Here is a 21,818-nt window from a genome sequence, read left to right as displayed (position 1 = left end):
TCCTCCTCAGTACTTATACAGTTGGTGTTTATGCTGTCTGTCAGCAGCCAGTCGAGGCCCTTTCCCACAGTGAGAGCCCGGCTGGTTCAGCTCTGCAGGCTGAATGGACCGGCTCTTCACTTGCCAACGACTGCACCCGGCAGGTAGCGGGGGCTTTTCAGCGAGGCCAGCCTGCATCAATCAACTTAGTTAGAGGGCTCTCTCTGTAATTGCCAACTATTACAATGTGTGGCACGAGGGGTTCAACACTATTTTCAAACATGATGAAATGGCATCAAGGCCTCCTCTCACATCCAGTGATAATTGAACAATTAAACTTTAGCATACAAATTAGCTCTTCATGCGGCATAACTAATCACCGAGGCAGGCCGGGGACAAAGAAGGCTCTCCGGGGTCGATACCAAAACTGTTTTTCCACACTTCGTTTTTGAGCCCAGGTTTAAATGGGTTTATTAGCTCAGTGCAATTATTAGTTTGTCAGTTTTGTTTGCAAAAATCACCTTTAAAAGAGTTATTTCACCTGATTTAAAGAGTCCTATTTTGCCAAAGCTCTTCTCAGCACCCATGCTTTTTCAGGTGAAATGGCCCTAATTACACAGGTGATTGAGACCCAGGACCATTTACTTCAGGTCATCCAGCTGCAACCCCTATTAAACATCTCCATTAGACAGGATTTAAATCACTCGGTTTGATTGGGGCAGTTAAGCTCTTTATACTCTTCACTGTAAAATGCTAATTCCCTCCGAAAGGAACGGACAAGAATCCTCTGAGAGCATATGGAGAATCTCTCACATTAATAATTCAAAGGAAATGAGCAAAAATTAGTGAGCGGAGCATTGGCGATGTCACGTCGCCATTACTTCTGCAAATGGGATATTTGATTTGAAAGACTGAAAATGGAAATATCGTCAGCGTGAAAAATGATCACCCTCTCTACCAGACACTGAATCATCTGCTTGTACGTGAAGTCCGATTCTGACAAACACATGAAATTCATACCGCTATCATTCTCCAGATTATGCTCGTTTCTTTCTACTAGGGTTACTAAGCCTTCTATACAATGGTAGCTAAGCCTCCTAAGTATGAACTCTGATGCCTAATTACACTTTAGGAGGACCTGAAAACCCCTCAGCAACTCCTCACACACGCGGCAGAGCTCTTCAGGTGCATTAGGTGAAAATGACATTAACGTATGGTGGACGCAAGGCTTCAGGAACCACTTGAAGCATGCAACGGTCCTGAAGAGGGCCTGTATTTCCAACCATGACAAAAGGCCGAAGAAGACAACATGGGTCTTACAGCAGCAGTATGTATTGTGACACCAAAATAAGCAGCTGCTGATCCATTTGCACGTACTCCTTTTGAGTATTTAGTGAGCCTAATGCCTTAAAAAGCAGAAAATGTAGTCGGGGTAAAGTTTGTGCGAGACAAACATGCACTCATGACAATGTTTGACACCATCAACTCCTCCGCGGTGGGCAGTCACAGATGGGAAAGATTATGAATTTGATATTAGCTCCGACCAAAAAGGCCAAACTAGGAGCACGAGGCACATTTAATATCTAAACGTGGCTGCTCACACACACGAGTCATTTGCAAGTTCCAATACAAGATGATTATATGTGTTGATACGTGAAGGCAGGAGATGGAAATGATTGGAAATGTATCACGAGGCGGTGATTGTAGACAATATTAAACTGCACAAAGAAGCTTTTGTTCTCGAATTCCTGCGGCAGTTCAGTCAGTATTGCCTCTGCTTTAATTTAATATCTATTTATTTTACTCCATTGTATGGGTTTTATTGAGGTTGCGCCTGCTTTATCGCCCCGATCTCAACCAGAAGTGAAGGTCAGGAGAGGCAGAGTGCCTCTGTTTATTGGCTTCCATTGAGCCCATATGAGCTGATTTGGCTATCTGCTCTTAATATTAAGCTCTTTCATGGTATTTTGTGCTAACCGGATATTGTTTATCACCACATTGAGATATTCTGTGTGTATTTACAGCTGAATTAAATATTCTTCATCACTTTTGTAATATCCTCTTTGTAGGCCTGTGCAGGATGTGAGGATCCTGCTGGATGTGCGAGCAAATCCTTATGTAGACTATCTACGAGCTGCAGAGGACAACACACAATATACAGTATGTTTCATCAGTCTCCTCCCTCATGCTGTAAAATGTAAAATCTTATTATTTTCAGAGAACTCTAGGATAAACTTCTCTACACTGTTACTCTCAAGGGTCACGTTATTATGTATATTAGTTATTTAATCCATTAAATCACCTACATTTTGCACAGCTATATTATAAATTATCACAGCCTATGTCTTAGAATTAATTGGATTATACATTAAGCTATAACTTAAATAACTTTCTTGCAGTCTGAATTATTCCAAATTTCTCCTTTAAGACCTGACTGAAAAATATCGGTACTATCACTTATCTACTTGTCAGTGCCAATCCTAGTTGTTTGTGGAGGTACGTATTGATAAGATTTGCAGAGAAGTGATCAGAGATGTAGCTCTCTGTCTTAGATCATAAAGCTTGTACTGTGTTCCCCAGTAACTCATATTCCTCTAGTATTAAATACTGCTGTAATTTTGTCAAATATTTTAAATGCTATTATGATTTATGTCAAACAGTAATCCCAAACCAACAATAATGGATCAAATGTAGGGCAGGAATACTCACCCTGGGGGCCACTTTTGCAAATTACCAGCTAATAAACAAACATTAATATTATTTATCAGTATTATTAAGTATAGTAAAACTTCAATTAACAGCCTGGGCGATTATTTACTTAAATCACTGAAATCAACAGGGCTATATTTGGGACAGGTTTCCCAAATATATGATCTTTGTTTTCTTGTTGTCTTCAGCGGATACACCCCCAGCACCTCAAGCAAAAAATAGCGCTTATTCTTTCATGATTTTAAAACCTAATTTTATATTTTGTTAATCATTTAAATTTGGCTGTGTGGTTAACAACACAATTTTCTGTGACGTGACAAGCTGTTACACATAGGCCTTTTTATTTTTGCTGTACTTGGACTCCCCATTGCACACTATTATGACCGGCCCTAGTGCACGCTGTCATGCATGTATTGGCTCAGCACACACAGAGACTTCACCAGGGGTCGGCAGCCTTTACTACCAGAAGAGCCATTTTTAACCAAAATAGTAAAAGAAAATCTGTCTAGAGCTGCAAAACATAATTGCTGCAAAACTTTATATGAAGGTAAGACAGCCAATTAAGTCTAAGTCTAGCCTATCTACATTATATAACAGGTCTAAATGAACATTCATTAATATGTTCCACCACAAGGGGGCGACTCTGCAGTTGGATCGTCATGATTGTTCTGTACTATAACTTAAATTCTCCATTTTCCTCCAAGACTTTTCCTTTTTTGGATTTGGAATCCACAGCTAGCCTAGCAATGGAGACTCGAGGTGAGCTACTGCTACTGAGGTTTGGCAAAATTTAGAGGAAAAGGTGCCATAGATTTATGATAAACATTTTAGTTATTTTTCTTATTTGGTATATAGGCTACACATTTTTACAGTTGGAAAATGTAAGAACTACTTAGAGCGCATTCACACCAGGATAGTTCTGGGGACTCTGTTCGATTGGGCAGGGAATGCCGAAAAATTTCACACCTTCATTTGGTTCGGTTCACTTTCACACTGCACTTTTTTAAGCGGACCAAACGCCTGGACAACGTCACGCAGTTACAACAGCTGCTTGCTTGGGGGTGGTATTGCCCGAATCGACCACTGACCAGGAAGAAAAAGAGCATGAGGAAGAAGAAAACCCGGCTCATCGAAAATCCATCCCCTTCAGCCGGCTTGGTCACCACAAAAACAGTGGAGCAACACCAAATTTATGCAGTTTTGGGGTTTCTGTTTTTACGTCTGCCTACGAAACATTTTCCAACTTTTTCTTTCTTTACCTCTGCTTCTCGTGGTTCGCGCTGTTGGCTTTGTTTTTTTTTTTTCAACCCAAAATGCAATTCGCTCTATGTCACTTCCTTTCTTTGGTTTGCTGGATAGTCCGTTTGAATTTCCCACTGTAAGCGAACCGCACCAGGGTTCACTTGCAAGTGAACCGAGACCCCCAGTTTTCAAGCGGACCAAGGTTCGCTCGTTTGGTCCACACTAGAGTTCGAATGGGCGTTCACACCACTTCAAACGAACCAAACTATCCATGAAAGCGGACTAGGGTTCGTTTAAAGCGGACCAAATACATATATTTATAGATTTTATACTTATATAGAAGAGGTATATCATTTTGTTTTAGATAGCTACTGACTATTTGAAAAAAGAAAACCATGATGCAGAAGGATTTGCCATATAGCAAATGGCACTGTTTTTTTTTTTTTTAATTATAACATTCTTTTTTTTTTGTTTTGTTAATAATTTAACTTTAAACACAGCTATATTTCCAAGGTGGCAATCTGAATCAATCGCGAGGGCTCACTCTCTTAACGGGCCCCTCCACCCTAGGTGTCCCAGAACTGCCCGCACTGTTTATATTTACACCCCTGCTCAGACCCAAATTCAGAAAAACAGAGCAGATTTTTTTTTCATGTAAACTTTTTTCAAAATTCTGATATAATAATTTTGTATATTCCCAAAGAAAGGGCTTTTTTTCCTTCAAATGAATGCATTAAGCTTCTGTAGTTACAATGAAGAGCTCCAGAAAAGAACAGCCGCTAAATGTAAGGTTATTTTCTGAGCTGAATATACCACGTTTTTATTGGACATATTAATTTCATGCACTCACAGTAAGTGTGTGTACTTGTGGAGTATTTTTACACTGTGGTGTTGATGTGTATGTCAGGCAGATTCCTAATCCAAAGCATCACCTGAACATCCCATCAAAATAACATCGCCCCCATAAATGCATCACGCAAACACTGCTGCACTGAGTGACGTGTTCTGACGTCATGTCCCCGTGGGTGAAATATGATGCTGCACATGGTGCACGTGGTCTGTTGTTTACCTCTTCCAGGAACACTGGAAGTGCTGCAGCCGGGGAGGAGAGCAGGGGAGAGGAGGGGGGAGCGGTGACATTGTGAAACAGCGTTCCTGGATAGAGTTACATTGCTCAGCATTTGGAGTAGAGACCCCGTAGACCGACATTAACGCCAGGAAAATGTGGAGCTGAATCCCCTCAGTTTTCCCTCTGAACGGCTCTGTAAACAGCGCGAGACGTCATCAGTACGTATGGCTTGGGTTGAGAGCTCGTGCCAGTGTTGTGTGTTGCTCTTTGTTCTCTCCACAGGGTCGACAAGTTCAAGTGTCGTCAACAAAGCTGTAAAACCTGAATGTGGCATGTTAGCATGATGTCAGGATGACTGTAAAGAAAGTGAGAGTGCTTTTACTGTAAACTTATTTAGTTCAACATGTTGAATTTGGCTGGAACAATGAACAGTGTTTAATACTGTAGTTTAAATTCCATGTTGACACCATTTTGAATCTACTGTACAGTATATACAGTAACTAAGGGAAGCCAAGCACCTAAAGCTATGCATTTAGACACACTATTGTGTTAAGCTCCATTGTTTTTACTGTATATATTGGCTTTTAAAGGCACAGTTCAACCCCAAAAAACAAAAATACATATTTTTCCTCTTCCCTGTAGTGCTGTTTATTAGTTTAGATTGTTTTGGTGTGAGTTGCTGACTGTTGGAGATATTTGCTGTAGAGATATCTGCCTTCTCTCTAGTACAGTATAATAGAACTAGATATAACATGGCTTGTGGTGGTCAAAGTGCCAAATAAATAGATTAATAATTAACTAACTAAATAACTAAATAAATAAATAAAAATAACAAAATAAAATAAAATTTCAAAAATAAAATAAATTTAAAAAAAAGAAACAAAAAAAAACGAAAATAAAATTAAATTAAAAAATAAAATAATAAATAAATAATGATAATTAAAACATACATTTGAAAAGCTCAACAGCAATGTCTCTTTCCAGAAATCATGACTCAGTTACTCAAAATAATCCACAAACTTTGCTGTACGCATAGAAGTGTTGGAGATATTGGCCGTAGAGATTTCTGCCTTCTGTAGAACACTGGTTCCAAACTGGTGGGTAGCGGCCCATAAGTGGGTCATGGGTACATTCTGAATGGACCGCAAATGACTCAAGTCAAGTTTGCAAAACACACGCTTTATTTAGAATCACAGTGAATTTCCGGCACAGAGCTTTTATGTTAAAGTGCGGTTTCCTGCTGTAGAGTGAGTGACTAAGGGGGCGATCACACCTACAGGTGGCGCTAGAAACGTGGATGCTTCAAAGACGCTTGAAATGCCTGAAACGCCCTTTCAACGAGCACTCCTTACGAGGAGCGCCTGTAGAACGGGGGTGCATGCGCAACTGGGCGATCAAAACAACCCAAAAGTTGAGATTATTTCAGCTTACAGCATCTACAAACGCGTGTCTAAAAAGACGCCAGAAAAAGAATGCATGTCTAAAAAGACGCCAGAAAGACACTCGTCATAAAAAATGCTTGAAAACCAGTCAGACGCGCCGTATCATAGGGAATCAATTGTTTTACTGGCGTCTCGTTCCTAGTGCTCCTTGTAGGTGTGATCGTCCCCTAACAGACAGCAAACTAGCCCGACGACATGGCCCAATGCAAGTATGACACTGAATGTATTAAACTGTGTGTACCTTGAACTAATGACTGAGGAGAAATCTGGACCCCATGGCTGCATCAGTTGGAAACCACTGCTTTAGAATATAATGGAACTAGATGTCACTTGTTGCTTGTTGGATATTAATCTGTTTTTTTTTATTATTTTATTTTTTTTCTTTAGATAAAGACTAGAATGCCTCAGCTTGGAAGCCTGTTTAACCAGTTCAATCTCAACTCCAGAGATTCAGAAAGTGCCCAAGGCCAGAGCGCACCTCAGACGCCAACACTACCTGATTTCATACAACATGTCAGGTAGGTATTGTGCAAACTTAATAAAACATTTCACTGCTGGAGAGATGGTCTGTTCATAAAGCTGGCCTCTCTATGCAGTAGAAAGAGTGAAACACTTTTGAATTGGTGCCATATGACCAGAGAAAGGCCTGTTGCATCCATCTTAACTGAAGAGATAGAAAATCTAAAGCCCAGTTCAGACCAAAGCTTCCCGATGAGACAAAACCCTTTTAGAACGTTGCAGAGAAAAGTTGCAGCGTTGCGAGCTGGCCGGTCTGAGCTCGACTCAAGCCAGCCGATGATGTCACCTGCAACTCCACTGGTCCGAATGTAAAGCTGGTCACATGTTTGGTTTGAGTTTAAGAGAGAGGGGTGTCTCTTTTCTATCTGGTTGCAAAAAGTAAAAGTAAAATCTGTAGTTTAAGTAACAGCCCTAGAGCCAGCAAAAATGTGCCTGGAGATGAGCACAGAAATCTAGATGCGATGAATCAGCTCAGAACTATCACCCAACTTTTCACTTTGGAAAGTTTTGGCATCTTTCAGCTTATTGTTTTGGTTTTACAGCCGTTACTTTAATGCTTTGCTCTCATATATTCCTATTCCTAAAATAAATACATAAGTCTGCTGTACTCTACCTGCCCAGCACCAAACAGCAGGCCGACAAAGTTAGCGACTAGCTAGTGAGCATAGTGAAGCATTTAGCAGCTGAAGAGCCAGATATGTCAATGTTGGGTTTGCAGCTTGTTCCGCTGTCCCCAAGTGGCCAACATAAAATCAAGTAATGCAGCTTTAGAAGTATTCTTTTGCACAAACTACCTAACGTTACATACCTTTTCTGTTCTTATCTTTTTGATACTTGCACTGTAGGAAACTCACCGGGCTGAGAAAGGAAGATGTTTATAGTAATCTGCGTATCCCCGACCAGTTTCAGACCACCAAAGACGACATCAACATTGTTATCCTCACAGGTTGGTATCTAGAATAAAAAAGAATGCCATGATAAAGCTGGAATCATTCTGTTAGACCTTTTTCACAGAGGTTTGGGCTTGTCGTAGCCTGAAAAGCACAGGTGTTACTAATGACACTAATGATGGCTCTGTTCCATTCAAGTGTTCCAGTAAGTGACAGTGAGCCAGCATGCTGTAGCAGTTATTGTTTTTTTAATTATTTAATTTAAGTCTTACAGTCTAAATATGTATATTATACATATTATATATATACATATACATAGTATATGCAAAAAAAAAATCTTGACAATATGACAAATCTGTAAATGATGATGTTTTACATCACCATATACATTCACCAGCCACTTCATTAGATACACCTGTTCAACTGCTTGTTAATGCAAACAGCCAATCACATGGCAGCATCTAAATGCATTTGGGCATGTAGACATGGTCAAGACGACCTGCTGAAGTTCAAACGGAGCATCAGAATGGGGAAGAAAGGTGATTTAAGTGACTTTGAACGTGGCATGGTTGTTGGTGCCAGAAACTGCTGATCTACTGGGATTCTCACACACAACCATCTCTAGGGTTTACAGAGGATGGTCCCAAAAAGAGAAAGTATCCAGTGAGCAGCAGTTCTCTGGGTGAAAATGCCTTGTTGGTGCCAGAGGTCAGAGGAGAATGGCCAGACTGGTTCAAGATGATAGAAAGGCAACAGTAACTCATATAACCACTGGTTACAACCAAGGTCTGCAGAAGACCATCTCTGAACCAACAACACGTCCAACCTTGAAGCAGATGGGCTACAGCAGCAGAAGACCACACCAGGTGCCACTACTGTCAGCTAACAACAGGAAACTGAGGCTACAGTTCACACAGGCTCACCAAAACTGGACAATAGAAGATTGGAAAAACGTTGCCTGGTCTGATGAGTCTGGATTTCTGCTGAAACATTCAGATGGTAGGGTCAGAATTTGGCGTCATGGATCCATCCTGCCTTGTATCAACGCTTCAGGCTGCTGCTGCTGGTGTAATGGTGTGGGAGAGATTTTCTTAGTACCAACTGAGCATGGTTTAAACACCACAGCCTACCTGAGTATTGTTGCTGACCGTGTCCCTTTATGACCACAGTGTACCCATCTTCTGATGGCTACTTCCAGCAGGATAACGCACCATGTCACAAAGCTCAAATCATCTCAAACTGGTTTCTTGAACATGACAATGAGTTCACTGTACTCCAATGGCCTCCACAGTCACCAGATCCCAAACCAATAGAGCACCTTTGGGATGTGGTGTGTGATGCTATCATGTCAATATGGACCCAGATCTCTGAGGAATGTTTCCAGCACCTTGTTGAATCTATGACACCAAGAGTTGAGGCAGTTCTGAAGGTAAAAGAGGGTCCAAGCTGGTACTAGCAAGGTGTACCTAATAAAGTGGCCTGTGAGTGTAGATTGTTCCTTTGGTAGAAGAATTGTATCCATTTTGCACCTTCAGGAAACAAGCAGTATATGTGGTATTACACTGTCCTGAGTCCTTAATGCTTCACATGGAGTAATGTTTTCTTCTTTCTGCTAAGGCCAGGGGATCTTCTGCATTGATGTAAAACCCTGGAGAGGCACAGTGTCCGCTCACAACCAGAACTGGCACGTGCAAGTTAAAGAAGAGGACCAAAACTTTACCAATACGTGCATTGAGCAGATTGAAGATCCCCTCAAAGCTATCATGGTAAAAAAAACAATAAAAAAACAAAAAAAAAAAAACACATTTCGCTGTAACGCTGAAATGCCATCATGAAACCCTAAATGTCAAACTGTCTGGCACACTTGTGTCCAAGGTCCAATCAATTGTCCAGCACATTGTTTTCATCCGAACTCCAGCCGGGTTAAGAGATTCTGAGTCACCATAACAATTTATATGGAAATTTCAAACACTACAGCGAGGCTTCCTAAACTTCCCGAGTGGCCGCTCTTCATTTGAAAGGCCATAATTATGTTCAGAGGAGGAGGAGGGGTGAAAGCAGGCAGGTGCCTAAACACAGCTGTCACCTTATGTGCCTGGGTCTGTTTGGAGTCATTCATTTCCATCTCTATAGATGCTCAATTTGGACATGGAGCTTGACAGAAGAGTCTGATGATGGCAAACACACACTGCATTATTTAAGTAGTTCTGCTTGAATTGGACGTATTAACTTCATTAATCTACACAAAGCAGATTCGGCTCTGCCGTCTGTGCCAATTTAAAGTTGAATAATTTCTTAAAGTGGGTCCTTTTACAGGATGAAAAGTGGACATCTGCGTTTATGTGCCATTTTGGTCATTATATAACTGTTTAATACAGAGGCATCCTGTGTGAGTGTTGGCACATGCTGACAAATTTCTGGATTAATAAATTCCCTTGGCCCATTAATTAATTAGTCTATCAGCAGCACATTAATAATCAGTCCTGATAATTGAGTATCTCTGTTGGCCAGTGTTTACACTTTGCTTTAAAAAAACACAAACACATTTTTTTCTCCAAATATCAGCTTTTAATTTACTGAAGGAATGAAAATTCCCAAAATTAAAGGGGGCCTTAAGCTTCGCCATTTATGAACTAGATATTCTGTTGCCAACACTTTTTTCTACCCTGGTGACAGTATGATGTCATAATGTGCCAGATTCCTTATATGGTCATGTGCTCCAGGCACACTGCTGTACATTTATACATTATCTGTGTTTCCACAAAGCAGTACAGTACAGTACAGTTCAGTTCAGTATGCTTTGTTTCCGTTTCCACTGTGAAAGGTTGTGGATGGTACCAATGGAACCGTTCTGTACCGTCCCCATTTTTGGTCCCCCCTCTGTTGGGGTACCTAGCACACAGATCTGGTACTAAAAGGTGGAGCTGTGAACACGGCAGTCTGATTGGTCAGTAGAGGACGGTCACTCTGCTCAGGGCTGAGTTGTGGCTGGTTTTGAGGCTCATGTAACCACTGTTCATACTGTGGAGGGTTTTATTAGGAAACTGTAACTATAAAATGAAAGGATGTTTCGGAGAAGTGATGAGTTGGAGAAAATAATAACTTAATTCACTGGGCCAACTTCCGGCGACTTTTAAGGTGGAACGTTAACTTGTAATGTTACTAATGTGACGATGTGAATCCATCAGCACACCTTAAATTTCACTGTGACAACTTTGACCATCACTGTAGTTTTTATATGACACACACAACTTTAGTAATGAGTGGATCTTCAAGTGTTTATATTAATTTCGTCTGGATTATGTGAGCTGCATGTATTCTAATCCTCACTCGGAGAAATAAAAGGGCTGCAGAGCGTAGTTCCTGTGGGCTCCAGCCTCACTAAACCCCTGAGCTTGCCTGAGAAGGACTAAATGCACAAACCCGCTATTTTTAAATATCCCATGGAGAGAGACTCTCACTGCAGCCTGTTTTATTTTGTTCTGAAAGTGTCGGCGTGCAGCCTCGTTCTGTGGACAATAAACAAGGTGCAGACTGATAAAGGAGGAAATACAGTGAGTGCTGGACAGAGCAGTGAGTGACAACAATCCCGCCCATGTTTAAGAGAACTGTTAGCGGTGGAAACACTAGGGTCTAGGTACCATGTCTGAAGGGTTACTTTTGGTTCCAAAGGTACCATACTGAAAGTGCCTGGTGGAAATGGAGCTATTATGTAGCCTACGCTGCTAAATGTAGCTTCTTGATAACGTTGTGTTTAGAAGCTTTTATGGGTGATTTTTCACAGTAAAAAGTTGCTAAACTCTGTTACAGTCATTCCTGGCTGCAAGTACACTGCTAATGTACATGTAGCTACATGCTAACCTCAGGGAAACATGTAATCTTAGTCGCCAATGTTGTTAATTTGTCCCTGATTTTGGATCATATTCCTGCTGGAATATGGCCGGTTGTGTTTAGAAGCTTTTATTAGTAATTTTATACATTAACAAGTGCCGCTGTTCTCAGTTACAGTTATTCCCCTGCTGCTATGACTGTGCAGAGATACAGAAGACCTAGAAATGCAGACCAGTCAGAGCCAGCTGGACTTTTTTGGGAGGGGGGCTTAAAGAGACAGCCAGTAAAACAGAACGTTTGATACAGAGGGGGAATACAGGTGTTCCAGCACAGACAGCGTGAGGGAATTTGACCATTAAAGCATGTTCTAGTAAAAATACAGAATTTAATCAAAGACTGTCTGATTCAATAAAAAGTAAACAAGACTACAAATATGACCAGACATTCAGTACTGGCCGTTTTCACAGTGTTTCCTGGCATTTCATTGACTAGATGATTAATCAAAAATCTTCCTCTTCTCCTTTAGACCAAGACAGCTAACTTATGTGGCCATTTGATGAGGAGTGGAGTGTTGGTGCGCCAGAGCCTCTTCTTCCCCAGGGTTGTCTTCCTCTCTCCAGACTGCAAGCTGGATGAGGAGCTGAGGAAGAGGAGGGAGCTGGTCTCCCACAGCCAGATTGACGACTTCCTCCGGTCTTTCAGGGAGGGCTACGTCGCCTGGATATCAGATGCACTGACTCCCTCCTGGCTCTCTGGTGAGTGGGTCCTAAAAAGATAAACTGTATGTTCAATACACTGCAAACATCTCAATTTTAACATGTTATATTTGTCTATTACTGCCCTTGTGACTCTTTAAAATGCCCAAAAGTACTTAAAAACTGAATTTTTAAAACTTATCTTAAGGTGATACAACTTTTAATACTCAACAACTTGCCATGTCTCATATTTCTTCCAGTGTAATGAATTCCACCAGATACAATAATTTAATGAAGCAAACTTCGGACAGGAATGCCTCTAGATGAACTTTTTTAAAATGTTGTTTTGTCTTGCCTGCAGGTCATCTGTCGTACAGGCAGATGGAGTCAGTGCGGGAGGTCCTGAGGCAGGTGGGGACGTGGGATCTGGTGCGGCTGCACGGTGGCGAGCAGCTGAAAGGAGACTACCAGGGCTGCCAGTACATCGCTCTCAACCGGCAGGAGACGGACACGCTCGAGTTTTCCAGAGTCAGGACTCTGTCAGCTGATTCGCTGTGGGCCCTGCTGGGACACACTCCTCAGGTCAGTCCACAGTGTGCCGGCTCTGATGAGCCACCAGGACCAGAGGTACAGTCTGTAAATGCTGTGCCAATGGCTCCACATCATAATGTAAATCAAAAAGCATGACCAGCAGGTGGCAGTAGTACAATATGACTGACTCACTCTGCTTCCAGGCATTCCCCCTCATGTTCTGGGAAAACACAGGTTGGATTGAGGCTGAAGATTGCAGAACATCACAGCAATTTTACAGTTATTTGAAAACAATTAGAGCCAATCTTAATTACAAATTGTCAGGATATTACTGCATGCACCCCACATTAAGAGACTGCAATAAAATGTTGGTCAAGAGACATTCAATTAAAGAATTTCTCAGGTTGAACAATCTCACTGCACCACAGAAAATACAAGTATAAAGTCCAACTAATTACAGATAAAAAAAAAAGTAATTAGACCTATAGTGATCCTTTTTAAAACAACCATTATTTCACAACCTGGAGAAACCTGAGGCTTTCTTAAACATGTTGGAGCCACTTGTACTCAAATATTCTATTTAATCCAGGCTGTATACAGGTCCTTAAAAAGTCTTTAAATGTCTTAAATTCAGTGTTACAACAATAAGGCCTTAAAAGTCATTAAATAGTCTTATATTTGAATCTATCTAATTTTAATCTCTTGTAAATTCTGAAAATGAGTGAAGCCTTTCTATGTAAAAATCCACATTTCTAATATTACAAATCTTTAAAAAACTATAATCCTGTCATTTTGCTTCATACTTACACTTGTTGGCAAAATGTAGATTAACTTACTCACTCTAATAACCATATACGTAACACTTACCTGCACAAGACCACATATATACTACTTACCTGCAATGCTTAGATAAGTAAAACATGATTCATCCAAAAATCTGTCCTGAATGTGGTTAAAAGGCGTCTTGAGCGGGTCTTATAAGCATTGAATTTACACACTGTAATATGATCAGGAAAAATGCCACAACATTTGTTGTGATTGGTCTAAAGTCTTTAAATCTTGTATGGTCAAACTTTGGGCAAATATCCAACAGTACAACTCTGAAATTTTTAGAGCACATGAAAAATCACACTTTTATCAATAGTCAGTCAGAATTTTTGAAAAATGAAGAAAAACAAGAATTTTTAGAATTGTAGAAAAATGCTTTCCCTATTGTTTTACACTGCATATGTGTGCATGTTTCTAATAATAAAAATAATGACTTTATGAGTAAATAAATAAAAGTCCATAGCATACTCTGCAGTCAGCTTATCACAATTTCATAGATACTAAATACTTGATTGGGCTCCTTGTAGTTTGAAGATACAGCCATTTTCTTTTGTTCTTTTACCAGAACATTTACAAAACTTGTTGGTTTTTATTTCAGAGGTCAACGAGCTTGAGCAAGAAAATTTCACTTAAAGGACCAGTTTGCATGGACTACATTAAAACAGATGTGTATTTCAGAGGTGGGCGTTAAACTGTGGAATTCTTAAGAGAATGATTTAAAGGGTTGTGTGAATATTATGTATAATATAATGTATAAGGAAAGAACAATATAAATCATTAAATAGAGTTGTTGTGTAGATGCTGTTCCCTTGTTGAAGCATCTACTCCTTATGATTATTGTGTTTTGAGAGAGAGGCAGGTAAAATAAATTGTTTTCTCCTCCCTGTTCCTTTGAAATGAAATGACAAAAATGAAATCATACTGTATTCAGCCTTTGGGCACATGGGACTCCTGTTTTTTCCTTAAAAACACAAGTATTTGGAAAAGGAGTAATCCCACGTAATCATAGACTAGATTTGTGCGCCCAGAAAACCCTTCCTCCAAAGGAAATGTAACATTTCAGTTGCAGGCACACAAACGGGTTAAAAAAAACGTGTCACTTTAGTGTGCTCTCTAATTACTGCCTTAACACTTCAGTTTTTTTTTATTAAGTCACTCTGCCTCCCTGCAAATGAGCTCAGCTGATTGAATCGACGCAATTGCAGCATCATTGGATGTGAATAAGCATCATTTGAGCTTATTCACATTCTCAGATCTGCAAGGTGATGATCTGGCTAATTAGTTAGAGATTATCTCTCAGTGTGGCATTGATTTTAAAGGTTGTATTGGCTGATCCTTGGTGCCATTTTTACCTGAATTGATCCACAAACATTTTATTTTGCTTGTGCGTCAGTGTGGCTTGTTAGAGGAATTAGCTGAATGAAGTAATTATTGTTAAGACAGACAAAGGTCAGAGCTCTTACGGCCCCCTGGTCAGCATCCATTACAGCTCTCACACCCCCACCCCCAGCACCCAAACACTCAGCCTGGGCTTTCCTTACAGACTCCACTCAGGCTTTACTTCACACCCCCTCCACCCCAAACATCCAGACTGTATGTACTCTCCCCTCTTGCCTCCAGCTGCTGTGTATTTGATACATGACCCCGCGATCATTAGACGGTCTCCAGCGGGCCCTTTTCTCGCCCGAGGGGACACACACATGGCGATGACCAAATATATTATTTTCAAAGAAATATTTGTAAATGGAGGCGGTGTGCGGCGAGCCCTCTCCCTGTGTTTCACAAAGACTTGTTAAGGTGTTTTACCCCACTTAGTGTGTGCAGATATAGACAGAGGTGAATATTTGTGTCTCATTATCTGATTCCAAGCATTCAGCTGCAGTCACCACCAGGAAAAATAGATTTCGCCATCGGATTTGTGCTTTAAACTCAAATACCATTTGCTTCTTTGGAGTCCACGACTGTGTCTTTGAAAAAAAAAAAAAAAAAAAAAAGAAAAGATCTTTGCTCGTGTGCAGCAGCTGCGAGGGGAAGCTCGGGGGGTGGCAGAGCAACCTGATAGCTCCCTCAGGCGTATTTCCAGAGCCCAGAAATAATGCATGCTTTTGATTTGTTACTTGTAAACACACGGGATAGGAGATATCTGCGATATGACCCACAGTTTCACTCAGGCATCTGTTTGGATGCAAGAGGTGGCACCAGATGCGTCCGCAAAGCCACCGCCGAGCCACTAGGTGTGTTTTCTGTGAGCTCTCGGTCAATTACTCTGCGGAGAATGGGATGTCTGCATGTCCCCAAAGTGGAGAATGATTGAGTGGAGTGGCTGTAATTTATTAATTATGGTCTATATTCTTAGACCACGGTTCTGGCTTCATTCAATTTGTATGGATTGAGGGGTAATTACGGTGTGTGTGTGTGTGTGTGTGTGTGCACGTGTGTGTGTGTGTGTGTGTATTGCAGAGAGAAGATGGAGAGAAGAAGCTAAAGATCTATTCATGTCATAATTTAAAGTGCAGGTTACTTGTGTTGTTCATCTTCATGTCGTCTCCTGCTCTGAAATTTGACTGTTTCATGAGGTCTTTGTGCCAGTTTATATAATCCAGTTTATTCAGGAGGAGCAGAAAAGGAGCCCGTCTCCCTGTTCACGGTCAGCATATGGAGTGTGGACTAATTGCATATTTGAGAAACAACAATTGAGTTCCTGCGACCGTAACTTGACTACTCCGCGCTGTCAGCTGATTAATAGAAGAAAAGCCACCAGGCGAAAGGCTGCGGATTCACTGACAGCATCTCCACTAACAAATGATCAGACCTCAGTTACCGTAGATACATCGTGTCTTCCTGACTCGCCACAGATTCCACACAGCTTGTTAATTTAACTCTATACTGACATTCCTCTCTGTTTGGCCGTCTCCCTGGGCTGCACACGTCACAGGCCTGTAATGGACAGCCTGGTGCGCCCGGTGCTTAGCACAGAAAAGGCAGCGAGGGGAGACATCAACCGCTTTGTGGTGATAATGAATGGAGGCACACAAAAGGCCAGGAGCTGGCCATTTACAAAGGCTGCAAATTCTGCTGTCTAAATAGATGATATTAGCAGCCGCTGCAGCTTTTTGGTCTCTTTTTATGTGGAGAAAAAAGTATTTAGCCATTAAAAGAAAATATGCGGAGTGCCCATTATTAGTAATTATCAATCTTTTATAATAACCTTTCACATATGTTGCAGAATCCCTATGTGTGATGTACAAAATGTAAAAAGAGTGGATGCATTTACCACAGAAACAAGACAGGTGTTTTCCAGACACAAGCCACAAAAATAATACCTGAAAGTTGTTTCACCAACAATGCAATTTATCAGATTGTGTTTCCCCTGGAGCTCAGAGTTCATCAGGTTCATTGGGGACACAGCTAAACTTGGTGAGAGGATGAATTCCGCACTAAAAGGAAATAATTCTGAAGAATTTCCCAGAAACATCTCTTAGCTGCGTTTTTCAACAAAACCGAAAATTGTGGGGAAATTACCAGGATGTTCAGATTTCTGTAATTGCAGCGTCGCTCTTGAAAGAAAACTGGAATTGGAAATAATTTGCGCCAGAGTGTGTGTAGGAAGCTGCAGAGGAAAGCTAACCATGCAATTACGCATGAGAAGGGTGCTGCAGAATCACAAGTGTCTGTAATGAACTAGTGAAGACACCAGCACTTACACAGTGGAAGGCAATGATAAAAGCTGCCTTGTAATAGCGTGTGATTAAACTTGGTAAAAAAAAAAAAAAAAAATCTATTTTTTCACTCGAGCGCTGTGAGCCACTGTGAAGAGTCCCGTGGAGAGATTCTGCATCTGTCAATTTGAAGATGACTCAATGTGTTTCCTCCAAATTCATCACCCAGCATGTAATACCAGTCATGTTTGAGGGCTCTTCAAGCGCTCTTTTGTTAATTTAGTTAAACATCAACCAGTAGGGTTCATGTTTTACACATTCCTACTTAACACAGGTGGAGATTGAGTTTCAGTACATTTGAATACATGTTTAAAATAAAGCTCCAATCCATTAATATTCATTACATAATAATTTCTTTGAATGTGGAATGAGCTGCGGTTGTGCACGACACACAGTCGGTAATGCTATGTTTTATAGGCCTGTACATGGGACTAAATGGTGTCTGTTTATACTGTTATATTGTTTATATGCACAATACATTACACCCTATTATGTAAAAATGTACTAGAGACAAATACTCATATCATAATATGAGTATTTTCAGGCATGCATTGATTTATCGGCTAAATATTTGTATTGGCCGCTGTTCGCCTTGTTGACTGCCATCAGCCTATTAGTAGATAAAATGATATTAACCAATGGTAGTGGCCGCTGTTTTTTTGTTGTGTCACATCAATTTTGCGGGACGCATTTGGGACAAAAGGACGCATTCAAGTCACTATCAATGCATCATGGGACTGGCCCTATTTTTTTCTCTGATAACGCGACATTGTGAACAACAAATCCATGTTGAAAACCACAGGGAGCTAGTCAACACTAGCTGTTAGCCGTTAGCAGCTGGTGGCTGGAACTACCGTAATACTTCAATCAGTAGCCCGGGCTATTATTTGCTCAAATCACTGATCTCAACAGGCCTATATTTGGGACGGGTCTTTAATTCCTTTCACACAAAAATGTTGCTCAGCAAAAATCGAGAAATACAATCAAATTGTTTATTTAAACCAGTATGTATATTACTAGTATAAAAATATGGTTTCAGATAATTTATCACTTATGAATTATTCTAGCTCCGACAGACAGACCATCAGAGAGAGAGTGGCATACCTCACAACACCACTTTACCCTGTTAAAACAATGCTCACAACTTGGATTCATTTTTATGACAAACCCTTTTGATTCTTTTGATCTGAGGACCCTTACGAACTAAAGGAAAATGAATAACTTACAGGGTAATCGAGGAATGGACACATAATTTGAGGTAGCCAATAACTCGGTTTTATACATCCGAAGAACTTTTATTAAAAAAAATGAATTGCTTGGCAACCAGACCAGGCTTATACTTGAGACAGGCCTTTATTTAGTCAAAATGTGTAGCCTGAGCTAGTAAAAGAGACTGGGCGTTAAATCGGACTCTATTCATTAAAAGTGAGTGTTGGGTGAAGGTAAATTATACCGTTCAAATGATATGTTAAAATGTACCCCTGTAAAATATAGTTGTGGTGAGAAACTTGAATAAATACAGCTGTTTGAAGGAGAAATATGTTATGTTTTTAGAGCAATTTGAATAGATTTTTGAGAGGGAATTATAATATATGTCATGTTAAAGAAGTTTATATGAAAGGTTGATTCATAGCTTTATGACTGAATTTGTGCTCATTCAGAGACAGTGTATTGAAGGGCTGAATGACTTTACAACAGTTTAATTATTTTTTTGCAAGGAAGGTTTCTTTGTTTCTCAGGCACAAAAGAGGGAATAAATTCCAAATTCCAAAAAAACCCACAGGTATTTGCTACTGGCTTAATTGTTAATGTAAACATCAGTATTTCAAAATGAGTGTATCCCTACTAAAATTTTGAGTAATGTGTGTATCAAGACAAGAAATAATCTGAAATATTTTATCCTTTTTTTCCCAAACCTTCTGCTTTTTTCAGCCATGTAAGATTGTAAACTGAATATCTTTTTGTTTTTGACTATTAACCCCCAACAAAGTGATCTGATGGCATGGTTTTGGGCTGTGAGAAACTGTGATCATCATTCTCCCCTGTTTTCTGACATTTTAGCAACAAAATGATTAATTTAGAAAATAGTGTGCAGATTAATCAGTAATTAAATTAACTGCTGGTTGCAGCATTGATGATGTGATCATATCATCAGCCTCACTGAAGCTCACTAAAGAATAATTTCTAATAATTATTGTCCAGTCCTCTGCAGTGGTATATTTAATAAGACCATATAGGCTTCATGATTCTCTGACATCATTTAATTTGGCATCAGATGCTGGATTTAGTATCAAACGGAAACTTTTCCTTGGTCGCTGGCCAAGATGTTAATTTTAACTCAGGAAGCTCAGCTATTTGTTTTGGGGACTCAGGATATTACAGTGATCCCCACGGTATAGGTTGTAAGATATGATCAATAGGGATTCATGAATAATGAAGAGGCCGAGTGGAGCAGAGACACTTAATTACAGCTTCAAAAGCCATTCTCGTTAATTGAGGAGAATAAAGGTGGTGAAGTGGACTGAACGGCAACATTAGGATTTTTTATCTGTGACTTTCTTTTTTTTTTTTATCATACAGAAAGACCCTCAGCGAGAGCTAAAAACCACCAGCTGGTAATTGGCAACTGTTTCCTCAAATGGATGCATTTCTATGTTTAACATTTGGTTTATTTTGTGTGCTCGGCCCATTTCCTGCGGCCACCTGTGAGCAGACTATCGTTCTTTTAATGTGAAGGCTAATACGCTGCATATCCAGACAGTGTGTGGCCGCTGTGTGCAGCAGATACAGAATGTAATTGACAGCCCTGCCATCTGTTACAGTTATGTGAAATTATGGATAAACTAGTTAACAGACACTTTGGCCCATTGTCTGTTGTTTTGATAATCACCCTTAATAACGGACGGCATCAATATGGTCTTTAAACCCGATTTGGGAGTTAATGGAGTCAGATGGGGGCAGTCAGTGTATGCTCTGGGGGTAATGCTGTTAGAGATGTTCGTAAAGAGCAAATTAAATCAGTCATAGATTGTGCCCTCTCAAGTCGGCCAGACAACCAGACCCATTGAGGAGAAAAAGGAGGGGGATTCATATTTTAACCTCTCGCAGAAAATGCACTTATGTGGATGGAAATAAAGTCAGAGCCGGGTGAATGGATGTAAATGGTTATTGCCGAGACTCTAATGGCTTCCTGTTAGCCAAGGCAGGTCGGGGTGGAGGCAGAGACGTAGCTATTTAGAACTTAACCGGCCATCTTCTGCGTTCATGACTTTAGATAAATGTAGTTACTGACGTAGATGGGTATGTCACCAACCAAAGTTTAGGCATCTAAATGACGGGCCACATCTAGAGTATTTCATGTAGGAAGTACTGTAGCGATTTGTCAGATGAGATGTTACTGGACTGATGACAGTCTGGGGATTTATTTACTCTCCTCAAACACTAAAATTATTGCGAAAAATGGTCAACAGGAAATTATTTAACAACAATTCTGATTATTAATTTATTAGTAAGTCTTTTAACAAGGAAAAATGAAAAACATAAATTTGTTCTGGATTCTTTCACGTGAGGATATCCTGATTTTCTCTGTCTTATATCAACCTAAATTTAATATCTGTTGGTTTTGAAGCAGTTTGAAGATTTTGATGTGCATTTTTTACTATTTTCAGACGTCTTATTCACTCATCAGTGAATCAGTTATTTGTGCACAGTCTTTTTATCTGTGTTTAAAGTCATATAAAAAGAGCAGTAAATCCCAGCCACAGGTGGACAAACCAAAAATAATCCCCACCCTGAAGCTACAAATATTTTTCCTCCCTACACCATAAATATATATTTTTTTTATATTCACACCAAACACAAGTATTGGAGCCAGTGTAACGAGCAAACAGCACAGAGTGAGAGGTATAACCAAAACAGCTAATTTCGTAAGCAAAATGCAAATCCTCCTAACAGTTTCCATCAGAGTTGGAGTTGAATAAAAAAAAAGATTAATTTAATAATTTAAAAAAAATTTAAATAAATAAAATGGAAAGAAAAATACAATAAACTATTAAAAAAATAAAAATAAATAATTATATAAATAATAATAAACACATGCAAAAACTTGAATTAAATAAAATGTAAAAAATTACTAGTGTAAATAAATACATTATATGTATAATATGGGGTCAGTAATACAAAACTGCAAAATTAGCTGCGTATATTTTTTCTAAATATGTTTAAAATAATTGCAAATTATTCAGTAATTTGAAAAAAAGGTATTGACAGATTTATTGGTTTTAATTTCAACAGGTACTACCAGGGTGCAAAGATTTATTGTTTGCATTGATTTAATTATTGCACAGAATACCTTTAATAAAGGT

At 39.8% G+C, this 21,818-nt stretch overlaps 1 protein-coding gene across 1 annotated transcript in view; it reads left to right on the top strand.

Moving 5' to 3' along the window:
* Positions 1 to 4,985: 4,985 nt before the first annotated feature.
* LOC117247255 (uncharacterized) overlaps positions 4,986 to 21,818 on the top strand; it is a 28,390-nt gene continuing 11,557 nt past the window's right edge. The window contains exons 1-6 of the mRNA XM_033611661.2: positions 4,986 to 5,217; positions 6,829 to 6,959; positions 7,806 to 7,906; positions 9,468 to 9,616; positions 12,208 to 12,436; positions 12,738 to 12,958. Coding sequence (XP_033467552.2) covers positions 6,841 to 6,959; positions 7,806 to 7,906; positions 9,468 to 9,616; positions 12,208 to 12,436; positions 12,738 to 12,958 — 819 coding nt within the window. The 5' untranslated portion in view covers positions 4,986 to 5,217; positions 6,829 to 6,840. The remainder of the gene's footprint in view (positions 5,218 to 6,828; positions 6,960 to 7,805; positions 7,907 to 9,467; positions 9,617 to 12,207; positions 12,437 to 12,737; positions 12,959 to 21,818) is intronic.

The sequence above is a fragment of the Epinephelus lanceolatus genome, chromosome 21 (assembly GCF_041903045.1).
Source record: "Epinephelus lanceolatus isolate andai-2023 chromosome 21, ASM4190304v1, whole genome shotgun sequence".
In the NCBI taxonomy this organism is placed as follows: Eukaryota; Metazoa; Chordata; class Actinopteri; order Perciformes; family Serranidae; genus Epinephelus; species Epinephelus lanceolatus.
This window is presented reverse-complemented; position numbering and strand designations above follow the sequence as displayed.